The following is a 14478-nucleotide window of genomic DNA, read 5'->3' on the forward strand; positions in this document are numbered from 1 at the left end:
GTCCTGCTTTTGTGTACAGGACATACCTGGGCAATTTTCCACATTACAGGGTACATGCCAGTCTTGTAGCTGTACTGGGACAGCTTGGCTAGGGGCGCGGCAAGTTCTGGAGCACAGGTCTTCAGTACCATTGCCAGAATATTGTCAGGGCCCATAGCTTTTGCTGTATCCATTGACATCACTCGTGGCTTGATATCATGAGGAGTGAATCGAATTGGCTGAAGGCTGGCATCTGTGATGCTGGGGACTTGAGGAGGAGGCCGAGATGGATCATCCAGTCGGCACTTCTGGCTGAAGATTGTTGTCAATGCTTCAGTCTCAACTTTTGCATTTATGTGCTGGGTTCCCCCATCATTGAGGATGGGTTATTTGTGGAGCCACCTCCTCAAATTAGTTGTTTAATTGTCCATCACCATTCATGGCTGGATGTGATAGGACTGCAGAGCTTCGATCTGATACGTTGGTTATGGGATCGCTAAGCTTTCTTCCTAGCATGCTGCTTGGCACACAAGTAGTCTTGGGTTGTAGCTTCACCAGGTTGACACCTCATTTGGAGGTATGCCTGCTGCTGCTCCTGGCATGCCCTCCTACACTCTTCATTGAACCAGGGTTGATCCTCCAGCTTGATGATGCTGATAGAGTGGGGGACATGTCGGACCATGAGGTTACAGATTGTGGTTGAGTATAATTCTGCTGCTGCTGATGGCCCACAGCGCCTCATGGATGTTCAGTTTTGCGTTGCTAGATTAGTTCTAAATCCCATTCAGTATGCTGGTATTGCCACACAACACGATGGGGTGTATCCTCAATGTGAAGACGGTACTTTATCTCCATGCAGTGGTCGCTCATGCCAATATTGTCCTGCAGATTGGTAAGGATGAGGTCTCGTGTGCCTTTCCCTCATCACCTACTGCAGACGCAGTCTTGTCAGTTATGTCCTTTAGGACTTGGTCAGTAATGTTGCTGTCAAACCACTCTTCACGATGGACATTTAATTTTCCCTCCCAGTGTAAATTCTGTACCTCTGTCACCCTCAGTGCTTCCTCCAATTGGTGTTCATCCTTGAAGAGTACTGATTCATCAGCTGAGGGAGGGCGGTAGGTGGCAATCAACAGGTAGTTTCTTTGCCCACGTTTGACCTGATGCCATAAGACGTCATGCGGTCCAGAGTCAATGTTGAGGACTCCCAGGGGGACTCCCTCCCAACTGAATACCACTACCTCTACTGGATCTGTCCTGCCCGTGGGACATACCTGCAGATGGTGATGTCTGCGACATTGTTTGTAAGGTATGATTGTATCAGGCCTCTGCTTAACTGGATTTGGGACCGTTCACCTAATTTTGCCAGAAGCACCGAGATGTTAGTAAGGAGGACGTTGCTGGATCGACAGGGTGAGTTTTCAGATGTTTTTTCCAGTGCCAAGTTTGATACTGGATGGTCTGAGCAGTTTCATTACTTTTTGTGGGCTTTGTAGCAGTTTGATACAACCGAGTGGCTTGCAAGACCATTTTGGAGGGCATTAAGAGTCGACCACATGCAGGCCAGACTAGGTAGATTTTCTTCTGTAAAGGACATTAATGAACCAGATGGGGGTTTTCCTTTTGTTTTACAACACTCGACAATGGTTTCATGGTCACCACTAGACTAGACTAATTCCACATTTTTACTCATTTAATTCAAATTTCACCATCTGTCGTGGTGGGATTTAAACCCATGTCCCCTGAGCATTAGCCTGCGATTTTGGCTTACTTGTCTGGTGACACTGCCACTACACCACCGCCCTCTCGGCGGAACTTGGAGCCAGTTGCACCTTATCTGTGATAACACGAACTGAATAATATTCAGGGGCGAGAACTTAACTGCATTTTTTGGACCAGTATATCTCTGGTCATTTAAATATTGTGCTGACAGCAATTATCTTCGAATTAAGTGATATAGGCTCGGGAATTTATCATGCATGAGGCTCACTTTTACCATTGCAGCCGCCTATTAAACTTATTGTTATCATTTATGAAGAAATATAAATTCTTCTATTCAATTCCATTAAAAAAATGGGCGGCACAGTGATGCAGTAGCTAGCACCACAGCCTCACACCTCCCAGTGACCCAGGTTTGACTCTGGGTACTGCCTGTGTGAAGTTTGCAAGTTCTCCCTGTGGTTGCGTGGGTTTCCACCAGGTGCTCTAGTTTCCTCCCACAGCCAAAGACTTGCAGGTTGATAGGTAAATTGGCCTTTGTAAGTTGCCCCTAGTGTAGGTAAGTAGTAGGAGAATTGTGGGGATGTGATAGTGAATATAGGATTAATGTAAGATTAGTGTAGAATGGGTGGTTGATTGTTGGCACAGCCTCCAAGGGCCAAAGGGCCTGTTTCAGTGCTGTATCTCTAAATAAAAATAAAATAAAAAAATAACTGGGTTCATATTGTAGTCTCTGGGTATTTCACTTTAGCGACTTGTAAAACCCCTTTCAAAAACATTCCATTCTAAAAAAAAACAACATAGCATGAGCCCGGCAGCAGCTGCTCTACTCATCTGCTTCAATTAGTGTAATTAATACAAAGAATAAACATCTATTTATATCCCTGGAGTGTGACATCATGTATAATTGCAACAATCATCGAGTTTCGTGCAGAGTGCGCTTCAAGTTTTTGATAGAAATGCACGGATCAGCAAAAGGTCTGGCGTTTGCCATTTACTATCCCCTCCTTGCAGCTATAGGGATTCCAGGTAAAGTATGTAGCTAACCCTCAGTTGCAGGAATCATTGGTTCACAGTACCACTGCTTCCATTTACCATATTCTACATTTTACAACTGTTACTTTGGTTGAATTATCACACTGTTTTCACTATTGTAAGTGTAGTTCCATTGTGTTTTAACACTGTTACTGTGGGTGAATTAACCGACTGTTATGGTGTAAATTTGGTTCTATTGTGTTATTGACACTGTTACTGTGGGTGAATTATTACATTGTTATCACGGAGTAAATGTAGTTCTGTTGTGGTATTATCACAATGTAATTCTATTTTGCTATCGACACTGTTACTGTGGGTGAATTAGTACATTGTTATCACGGAGTAAATGTAGTTCTGTTGTGGTATTGACACTATTACTCTGGCTGAATTATCACACAGATATCACAGAGCAAACGTAGTTCCATTGTGTTCATGGCAACGTTACTGTAGATGAATCATCAGACTGTTATCATCTTGAATATGTAGTTCCATTGTGCTACTGACACTGTTACTGTGGTGAATTATTACACTGCTATCACGATGTAAATGTCTTTCTATGTGTTATTGACACTGTTACTGTGGGTGAATTACCACACTGAAAGGCTGGATTGCATCTATTTTAACGCAAGAAGTCTTGCTGGTTAGGCAGATGAATTGAAGGCATTGATTAACACATGGGAACATGATATTATTGCTATCATAGACACATGGTTGAGGGAAGGTTAGGACTGGCAGCTCAATATTCCAGGGTATAGAATCTTCAGGCGTGAGAGGGGAGGGTGTAAAAGAGGAGGTGACTTTGCATTGTTGATCAAGGAGTCAATTACTGCTGTAAGGAGGGATGATATCTTAGAAGGTTCCTCAAATGGGGCCATGTGGGTAGAACTTAAAAACAAAAAGTGGGCAATCACTTGGGTGGGAGTTTCCTACAGGTCCCCAAATAGTCAGGGAGAGATAGAGGAGCAGATATTTAGGCAAATCTCAGAGAGCTGTAAAAATAATAAAGTAATAATAGTAGTGGATTTCAACTTCCCCAATATCAACTGTGATAGTCTTAGTGCAAAAGGCTTAAAGGGGGCAGAATTCTTAAAGTGCATATAGGAGAGCTTTTTGAGCCAGCACTTGGAAAATCTTTCAAGAGAAGGTGCGGTACTGGACCTAAATCCTGGGGAATGAAGCCGGACAAGTGGTAGAAGTGTCAGTGGGGGAGCATTTCGGAAATAGTGACCATAACTCTGTAAGATCTAAAGTAGTTATGGAAAAGAAACTAAGAGGGACCGGAAATAGAAGTCCTGAATTGGAGGAAGGCCGATTTCAATACGATAAAACAGGATCTGCCCAAAGTGGACTGGGAGCAGCTACTTGTAGGAAAGTCTACATCAGACCAGTGGGAGTCATTCAAAAAGGAAATAGTGAGATTTAAGAGCCAACATGTTCCTGTAAAGGTGAAGGTAGGAGCAAAAAGTGCAGGGAACCCTGGATGTCAAGGGATGTAGAGGATTGGATAAGTAAAGAAAAGGAAGGCTTGTGGCAGATTCAAAGTGCTGAAAGGAGCAGAGGCACTAGAGGAGTATAGAACGTGTGTGTGTGTGTGAGAGGTGGGGGCGGGGTATTTATAAAAGTAATTAGGAGAGCGAAGAGGGGACTTGAAAAAACACTGGTGGACAAGATAAAGAAAAATCCCAAGGCATTTTATAAGTATATTAAGGGCAAGTGGATAACCGGGGAAAGAGTAGGGCCCATTACAGACCAGAGTGGTTGTCTGTGTGTGGAGCTGGAGGACATAGGTGAGGTTTTAAATGATGACATTTCATCTGTGTTCACTGTAGAGAAGGACGCTGTTGGTGTGGCCATCAGGGAGCATATTAGCATTGAAAGGGAGGAAGTATTAGCTGCTTGAGCGAGCTTAAAAGTGTTTAAATCCTCAGGCCCAGATGAGATGTATCCCAGGCTGTGTGAGGCATGGGAGGAGATACCAGGGGCTCTGGCACAAATTTTCAAATACTCTCTGGCTACAGGAGAAGTGCCAGAGGATTGGAGGACAGCGAATGTGGTGCCATTATTCAAGAAGAGTAGCAGGGATAAACCAGGTAATTACAGGCCAGTGAGTCGAACATCAGTGGCAGGGAAACTATTGGAAAAAATTCTGAGGGACAGAATTAATCTCCACTTGGAGAAGCAGGGATTAATCAAAGATAGTCAGCATGGCTTTGTCAGGGGGAAATCGTGTCTCACAAACTTGAGTGAATTTTTCGAGAAGTCACACGGGATCAGAGGTGAGCTGGCAAGATGGATACAGAACTGGCTTTGTCATAGAAGACAGAGGGTAGCCGTGGAAGGGTGCTTTTCTGAATGGAGGGATGTGACCAGTGGTGTTCCGCAGGGATCAGTGCTGGGACCTTTGCTGTTTGTAGTATATATAAATGATTTGGAGGAAAATGTAGCTGGTCTCATTAGTAAGTTTGCGGATGAAACAACGGTTGGTGGAGTTGCAGATAGTGATGAGGATTGCCAGAGGATACAGCAGGATATAGATCAGTTGGAGACTTGGGCGGAGAAATGGCAGATGGAGTTTAATCTGGACAAATGTGAGGTAGTGCATTTTGGAAGATCTAATGCAGTTGGGAAGTATACAGTAAATGGCAGAACCCTTAGGAGTATTGACAGGCAGAGAGATCGAGGCGTACAGGTCCACAGGTCACTGAAAGTGGCAACGCAGGTGGATAAGGTAGTCAAGAAGGCATACGGCATGCTTGCCTTCATCGTTGGGGCATAGAGTATAAAAATTGGCAAGTCATGCTGCAGGATGTGGAGGCTTTGGATAGGGTACAGAAGAGGTTTACCAGGATGTTGCCTGGTCTGGAGGATATTAGCTATGAGGAGAGGTTCGATAAACTCGGATTGTTTTCACTGGAACGACGGAGGTGGAGGGGTGACATGATAGAGGTTTACAAAGTTATGAGTGGCATGGACAGAGTGGTTAGTCAGAAGCTTTTTCCCAGGGTGGAAGAGTCAGTTACTCGGGGACTTAGGTTTAAGGTGAGAGGGACAAAGTTTAGAGGGGATGTGCGAGGCAAGTTCTTTACAGAGATGGTGGTGAGTGCCTGGAACTTGCTGCCACGGGAGGTGGTGGAAGCAGGTACGATAATGATGTTTAAGAGGCATCTTGACAAATACATGAATAGGATGGGAATAGAGGGATACGGACCCCGGAAGTGCAGACGTTTTTAGTTTAGGCAGGCATCAAGATCGACGCAGGCTTGGGGGGCCGAATGGCCTGTTCCTGTGCTGTAATGCTCTTTGTTCTTTGTGCCTAGATGTGTAGATGAGAGCAAAGCAGTTGATGTAGTCTACATGGATTTGAATTTTTACTTACTCTAAACTCACAGAGAGCAATTTTTTTTCTCAGTCTACCTCTACTGGTTCATTCCGGCTCTCCTCTTGCACATTAGCTACTGCTGAGTGTTCTACCGTGGCCGGTACTGAGTCCGAAAATTCATTTTACTTGTAGCACCTGGCAGTGCTCCAGTCTGTTCCCATTTCCGCTCTTGGCTCCACATTGAGTGAGGCCATAGAACGGGTGACATCTTTCACATCTTAGGCACAGCGTTGTAATTACAATATCCATTATAGGACAAAGCTGATCATTTATCCTGATAGCGAAGCGCAGTACTGAGGAAGTGCTGCATCATAGGAGGAACCTTCCCTTTAATGAGATCTCATCATCTGCCAGTTTCGCTGGTACAGATCGACATGGCACATCCAAGGTGGCTATCAGGAGAAGCCCTCAGAGTTATCACTGTGCTCTCACCAACATGCTCTTTGCAAAGTCGGAAAACGCCTAATATTTGAGGATATTTTCGAACACATTGTCTGCCGCATTTTCCAGCTGTGAATAACTTTACAGTTCTTCTGAATGAGGCGTTTTAGGTCCCTATTTCGTTTCAAGTGCAAGCTTTTTTGTTGTTTTTTCTATATTTTCAGTGACTTCTTGTTCTTCATTTTGTTAAATTATATTTTATATTCTGATGTTGTTGGTCTATTTTATTTTTAACCCGGATGATTATTTTAAACACAGAAACAGTGCCTGTAGCAGAATCGATAGTTTCCAACTCATGTACAAGGCTGCAAATTTTATACAAAATGTTGCAAAACTGTTGAATTTACTGGACATCGTCCAGTGTCTTTCCTGGTCTCGCTCATACACAAGCACACTCCCGCTTTCGCTCAGTCTCTCTCTCTCTGTTGCAGCTAACTTCGTGACTATTGTGATCCTGACCAGAGGAAGATGTGGTCTCTCCAGATGTATCACTTGCTACCTGGTATCCATGGCAGTGACGGATTTCCTGGTCATGATCACCACTGTGATATTAAACCGCATTGCTGGTATTTATTTTCCAGTCAGTTTCCTGTCTATCACACCGATATGCAGCCTCCGTTCTGCCCTAAACTATGCAACCTTAGGCAGTTCTGTCTGGTTAACGGTTGCTTTCACCTTTGACCGATTTATGGCCATTTGTTGCCAGAAGCTGAAAATAAAATATTGCACGAAGAAAACGGCCATGCGGGTTATCGGAACCGTGTTTATGCTAAGCTGTTTGAAAGCTGCCTCGTTGTATTTTATATATGAACCTTTGCATGTAGTTAACAATATACCATGGTTCTGCACCGTAAAATCGATATTTTATACGTCACCTGCTTGGGCTGCATATGACTGGATTCTTCGCATTTTAACCCCCTGGCTCCCATTCATTCTGATTTTATTGCTCAATGCTCTGACTGTCAGGCACATTCTAGCGGCCAGTAGATCCCGAAGGAGACTCCGGGCCCACAGCAATGGAGAGACTCAGAGTGATCCAGAGATGGAGAAGCGGCGAAAGTCCATTGTTTTACTCTTTGCCATTTCGGGCAGTTTTATTCTGTTATATTTGTTAATTCTTATAACTTTTCTCTATGTTCGAATTGCAAGCATTACTTATTTCTCTGGTACAAACTTCAATGAATCGAATTTTATTTTAGAGGAAAGTGGATATATGCTTCAGCTTTTGAGTTCCTGCGTCAATCCATTTATTTATGCAGGGACCCAAAGTAAATTCAGAGAGGAGTTAAAGAATGGGGTGAAATATTCACTGGGCCCAATTGTTAAATTATTTAAATTATGATAATGGTAAAATATAACATGAATTCTGCATTCCATTCCATTCTTTGTTCTTCTTGCTGATGCCACACACGACATCCACTCGCAGAAATATCATCACTTACATTCAGATCCTAACCCATTGTATGATTTTTAAAATGTATAATGAACGTATAATTCAGTGCTGTACCATGTTCTCAGTTAGTTTCCAGTTTTCTGGTCTGTGTTGATCCAGGCCTGGTAAGTTCCCACCAAGCACCATGCAGTATCTTCACGTTCATGTGGGAGACAAATCCGATCACTCATTGCTATTAGAGTTCAAGTTTAACTGTTTAATGAGGGGATCATAATATCATTCCTCGGTATGGTGGGGATCTTAAGGGTAGGATAGGCCCTGAAATAGGAACACGCACTTTCTCCACACATTGTTCTCTGCTGACTGGGAGCCGCCCACAGCATTAAACCAATGCCATAAACACAGGAACAGAGAAATTGCAACCCCAATGCAGCACTCCTGTATCCATAATTGCCGCCCACAGTCGCAAAGAAAGCAGGCATTTGCAGAGGTTTCAGTTAATTAAGGATAGCCAGCAAGAATTTGTAAAAGCCATCATGCACTCGGCATGATGTTAAGCTTTTCTTCCATTGCCTTCGTCTCCGGGATCACTTCTTTGGCCAGTAGTCGTCCTGGCGACCAGCTGACCCATTCACCCATCCTCAATACTCTCACTTTTCCTGAACCCCTCCCTCTGGCCTCTTACCTGCTCTTAATCTTTTCATTGCGAACTGTCAGCATGACATCAGCCATCTCAATTTCTCCGCACACTCTAACCTGTCTCCCTCTGAACGTGGTGCACTCTGTTCTCTCAGGACTAACGATGACATTGTTATCAAACCCGCTAACAAGTGGTGCTGTTGTTGTCTGGCACACCGACCTCTACCTTGCAGAGGCTGAGCACCAACTCTCAGTCACTTCTTCCTACAGCCCACTGGGCCATGTTCCCACCACCAAACATCAAGCCATTATCTTCAGGATTGTCACTGACCTCAGCTTCTCTGAAGATTTTCCCTCTAGTTTCCCAAATCACAGTCCTGCAATCCCATGCAGCCCATTTCTTCCCTAAATCTGCAAACAGGATTGTCCCGGTAGACCCATCATTTCAGCCTGTTCCTGCCCCCACTGAACTTATCTCCTCCTATCTTGATTCTATTTTTCTCCCCTTGTCCAGTCTCTTCCCACCTACATCCGTGACTCTTATGGCATGTTGACAGTTCCAAGGTTCCTGGCCCTAACAGCCTCCTTTTTAGCATGTATGTCAAATTTCTCTACACCTCCATCCCCCACCAGGATGGTCTGAGGGCTCTCTGCTTCTTCTTTGAACAGAGGCCCAACCGGTCCCCATCCACCACCTCTACCTGGTTGAAGTTGTTCTCACATTGAACAACTTCTCCGTCAACTCTGCTCACTTCCTCCAAATAAAAGTTGTTGCTAAATAAAAGGGTCCTAGTTATGCCTATCTTTTTGTGGGGTATGTCGAACTTTCCTTGTTCACTCCTATCCAGGCCCCTTTCTCCAACTCTTTTTATGCTACATTGATGACTGTATTTGTGCCGCTTCCAGCTCTCACCCTGACATGGAAAACTTCACTAAATTTGCTTCCAACTTCCACCCTTCTCTTACCTTCACATGGCCCATCTCCAACATTTGTATTCTGTTCCATGAGATCTGTGATTTAATCTCCCCCCCTCCACATCCTAAATCAGATCTTCCCTCTTGTTCCCCCCCCGCCTCCTCCCTTTCACTTGCTGAAAGACATTTGCAACTTTTGTCAGTTCTGACGAAGGGTCACGCAGACCTGAAACGTGAACTCTGTTTCTCGCTGCACAGATGCTGCCAGACTTGCTGAGTATTTCTGGCATTTTCTGTTATCACTTTGTAGAAAGCAGATCGTGTTTCACTAATCTAATTGAATTTTTTGATGAAGTAACAAGAAAGATTGCAATGCATGTTGTCTCGATGGATTTTAAGGAAGTGGTTGGCAAAGTATATGTAGCCTTGTGCTTCATAAATCGAGGTATTGTGCACAAAAAACTGGATGGTTATGCCAAAAATTCATAAAACTCTGGTTAGGCCACAACTAGAGTACTGCATCCTGTTGTGCTCACTATACTTTAGAAAGGATTTGAGGATTCTTGAGAGGGTTCGTGGGAGATTTAACAGAATGGTTCCAAGAATGAGGGGACTTAGATACAAGGTTAGGCTGGAGAAGCTGCGCTTGCTTACTTGCAGCAAAGGAGGTTGAGGGGCGTTTCCTATTCACCACGCTGGTTTATTGTCTTCTTTCTGTCCGAAACTATACAAACTTCGGCGTTCTGTTTAGTTAGCGGTTGCTTTCACCATCGGTTGATTTATTACCATTTGTTGCCAGAAGCTGAAAATAAAATATTGCACGGCGAGTTGTAAAAGATTATAATAGTTCTAAATAAGGTAGAGAAAGAAAACTATTCCCATTGGCTGATGGTACGAGAGCTAGGGGACACCGAGTTAAGGTTTTAGGCAAGAAATACAATGGGATGTGAGGAAGAACATTTTTATGCAGCAAGTGATAATGCCGGGACCATGTGACCGCTCTTCCTCCTGATCTCCGCCGAACATATCCATGGGGCCTTTCTGTCCAATTGGCCAAGCTTGGCCACCACTGGCAGGGTCTTCATCAGCATTCCTTTCCTTTTCTGGATTGCCCATGAGGGTGATGGACGAGGAGATGGTCGATGATTTCAAAAGAAAATTGGATGGGCACTCCTGTGTTGTAGTGTCAGCAGATTGAAACGTTGCATGTTAGATGCTGCTCCTGGCATGCCCTTCTGCACACTTTATTGAACCATGGTTGATCCCCGGATCTGATGGTAATGGTAGAATCGTGGATATGCCGGCCCATGAGGTTACATATTGTGATTGAATGCAATTCCGCTGCTGCTGTTGGCCCACAGCACCTCATGGATGGCCAGTTTTGAGTTGCAAGATCTGTTCGAAATCTATCACATTTAGCACGTTGGTAGTGCCACACAACACGATGGAGGATATCCTCAATGTGAAGACGGAGATAGTGCAGGCAAATGGCGTTGAGGTAGAAGATCAGCCATGATCTAGTTGAATGGCGGAGCAGGCTCAATTGCCTGAATGGCCTACTCCTGATCCTATTTCCCATATTCATCTTGAGTGAGGCCGTATGACTGGTGGCATTTCTCGTATGAATTTAAAGGTTTTAAGTTCATTACCTACAATTCAACCAAGCCGCTTATGTTTCCTGACAGCACAGCACAATACTGAGGAAGTGCTGCATTATAGAAGGAACCTTTTCCCGCATTAGATCTCATCATGTGCCAATTCCTATGGTTCAGATGACACCAAAGATCCCAGGTGACCATCAGAAGAAGAGCTGGGAGTGATCATTGTGTTCTCACCAATTTTCCATCTGAAAAGTCAGAAAGCACCAAATGTCCACTCTCTCCTTGTTTGGAATTTTTTGAGCTAGTTAACTTCCGTATTTTCCAACACTGAAAAATGTTGCAACAATTCTTCGAATGAGGATGCCTTTGGTCCTCAGCGGGATACAGCCCATTTTAAATGCAAGTCTTTTCCCTACTCTCGTGTTTCTTTCCACACTTATTGACGGTTGTTGTGATATTTATCAGCTTGCCTGTCTTCTATTATTTGTTACTGATGTATTTTCTTGTATATTTGATGTCCATGTGTTTTTGATGCTTTCTTGTTCTCTAGAATCTCTAGAATTCTCTAGAATGGAGTATGGCAGCGTCCAGTGCGGTGGTCGCGTAGGGCTGGGAGAGGAATTCACCGCAGAGACAGGGTGAACGGCTGGCAATCCGGAAAAGGAAAGGAATGCTGATGAAGACCCTGCCAGTGGTGGCCAAGATTGGCCAATTGGACAGAAAGGCCCCATGGATATGTTCGGGGAGCCCGTCCACGGCGGAGATCAGGAGGAAGAGCGGTCACATGGTCCCGGCAGCGGCTTACACACACTCGCCAACTCTGCACTGTTTCCACACAAACTTTCCCCACAACTCCGGCTCGGTTCCCGCTCCTGGATCCCGATTCTGATCCCGATCCCAGTAGTAGTACACCATTGTAAAAGGGACAATGGTGGGAACTGTTGCAATGTTTTATTAACTGCACCCCCCGCTCCCAGCTTTGCCCCCTCGCACCCCCTTCCCCCACCTCCCTCGCACCCCCTTCTACCCAGCCCCCCTCGCAAACCCTTCCCCCCACACCCAGCACCCCATTCCCCCACCCCCTGCAGCCTCCCTCCCAGCTCCTCCCACACCCTCTTCCCTCCACCCCTTCCCACCGCACTCCTCCTCCTCGCACCTGCTCACCCCCTGCACCCCCTACCCCCCACCTCCTCCCACCGGCATCCACCTACCCCTGTGTTGGGGCCCCAACAACCCCACTGCCTTGTGGGCGTCTCGGGAGAGAGCAAGACTAAGGGAGTAAACCCAAACAGAAAATCCAGAGCGGAACCCCGAAGGCGGTCAGGTGTCACCTTTGGCATGTTTCCGGCAGTTCCTGCTGCTATACTGGTGCCAAACGTCGTGCTCTGCACTCCTTTGAACCCCACCAGGAAGGCTGAGAGGGGGTTTTGACACCTGGGAACTCACAACCTCCATACATACATCCAGGCATGCGCCATGGAGAGGTCACTCCACAGTCGTCTCACAGCGACCAAATCAACATGGAAGGCAGCAGTTACGGGTTATAAGTCCAGCTCAATTGGCGTAGAGATTGGGCGCCACGGGTTGCCTTTGTCGGTGGGAGAGGCCATCGCATCTCACTGGACAGCTACCGCCTGCCTCAAACCAGGCAGCCCCCGGTCAGTAAGGTGCTGTCCCGCCACAGTCCACCTGCTTCAATGGGTGCTTGGAGCTCAGGGTCATTGCCCGACAAGTGGACTGTAACACCGCACCAAACAGCATGACCAGAAAAGGAAAGAAGGTACCAGCCCTTTGTTTTACAAGCTGGAACGTCAGAACTATGTGTCCTGGCCTGTTGGAAGACCTTACACAAATCAGCGATTCTCGGAAGACCGCCATCATCAACAATGAGCTCAGTAGACTCAATGTGGACATTGCAGTACTTCAGGAGACTCGCCTCCCCGCGAGTGGCTCTCTAAGAGAGCAAGACTACACCTTCTTCTGGCAGGGTAGGGATCCTGAAGAACCAAGAAAGCACAGAGTGGGCTTTGCCATCAGAAACTCTTCACTCAGCATGATAGAGCCATCCTCAAATGGCTCAGAACGCATACTGTCCATCCGACTGTTCACCGCCTCTGGTCCAGTACATCTACTCAGCATCTATGCTCCAGCACTCTGCTCCCCACATGAAGCTAAAGACCAGTTCTACGACGAACTCCATAATATCATCCATAGCATGCCCAACACCGAACACCTGTTTTTGCTGGGGGACTTTAATGCCAGGGTTGGGGCCGACCATGACTCATGGCCCTCCTGCCTTGGGCGCTTTGGCACTGGAAGGAAGAATGAGAATGGACAGAGACTGAGTACCTATCATAACCTTTGCATCACCAACTCGTTCTTTCACACTAAACCCTGTCACCAGGTTTCTTGGAGGCACCCAAGATCACGTCGTTGGCACCAGCTGGACCTCATCATCACAAGGCGAGCCTCTTTAAACAGCGTTCAAATCAGACACAGCTTCCACAGTGCGGACTGCGACACTGACCACTCCCTGTTGTGCAGCAAGGTTAGCCTCAAACCAAAGAAGCTGCATCACTCCAAGTAGAAGAGCCGCCCGCGTATCAACACTGGCAGAATTTCTCATCCACAGCTGTTACGTAAGTTTATAAATTCACTTGAAAAAGCCCTCCAAAACACTCCCACAGGGGATGCAGGGTCCAAGTGGGCCCACATCAGAGATGCCATCTATGACTCAGCAATGACCACCTATGGCAATCGTGTGAAGCGGAATGCAGACTGGTTTCAATCTCACTTTGAAGAACTGGAACCTGTCATAGCCGCTAACCGCATTGCACTGTTGAACTACAAGAAAGTCCCCAGCAAGTTAACATCCGTAGCACTTAAAGCAGCCAGATGTACTGCACAAAGAACAGCCAGGCGCTGCACAAATGACTACTGGCAACACCTATGCAATCATATTCAGCTGGCCTCAGACACCGGAAACATCAGAAGAATGTATGATGGCATTAAGAGAGCTTTTGGGCCAACCATCAAGAAGATTGCCCACCTCAAATCTAAATCAGGGGACACAATCACTGACCAACGCAAGCAAATGGACCGCTGGGTTGAGCACTACCTAGAACTGTACTCCAGGGAGAATGCTGTCACTGAGACTGCCCTCAATGCAGCCCTCTCTCTGCCAGTCATGGATGAGCTGGACGTACAGCCAACAAAATCGGAATTCAGTGATGCCATTGATTCTCTAGCCAGCGGAAAAGGCCTTGGGAAGGACGACATTAACCCTGTAATCATCAAGAGTGCCAAGCCTGCTATACTTTCAGCACTACAAGAACTGCTTTGCCTGTGCTGGGACGAGGGAGCAGTACCACAGGACA

The 14478-nt window shown here is 45.9% G+C and overlaps 1 protein-coding gene across 1 annotated transcript; it reads left to right on the forward strand.

Moving 5' to 3' along the window:
* Positions 1-2657: 2657 nt before the first annotated feature.
* On the forward strand, positions 2658-7895 carry LOC137348862 (probable G-protein coupled receptor 139). The gene is made up of 2 exons (XM_068014095.1): positions 2658-2727; positions 6985-7895. The coding sequence occupies exons 1-2, from the start codon at positions 2658-2660 to the stop codon at positions 7893-7895; spliced, it is 981 nt and encodes a 326-aa protein (XP_067870196.1).
* The last annotated feature ends 6583 nt before the right edge of the window (positions 7896-14478 follow it).

The sequence above is a fragment of the Heterodontus francisci genome, chromosome 34, assembly GCF_036365525.1.
Source record: "Heterodontus francisci isolate sHetFra1 chromosome 34, sHetFra1.hap1, whole genome shotgun sequence".
In the NCBI taxonomy this organism is placed as follows: domain Eukaryota; kingdom Metazoa; phylum Chordata; class Chondrichthyes; order Heterodontiformes; family Heterodontidae; genus Heterodontus; species Heterodontus francisci.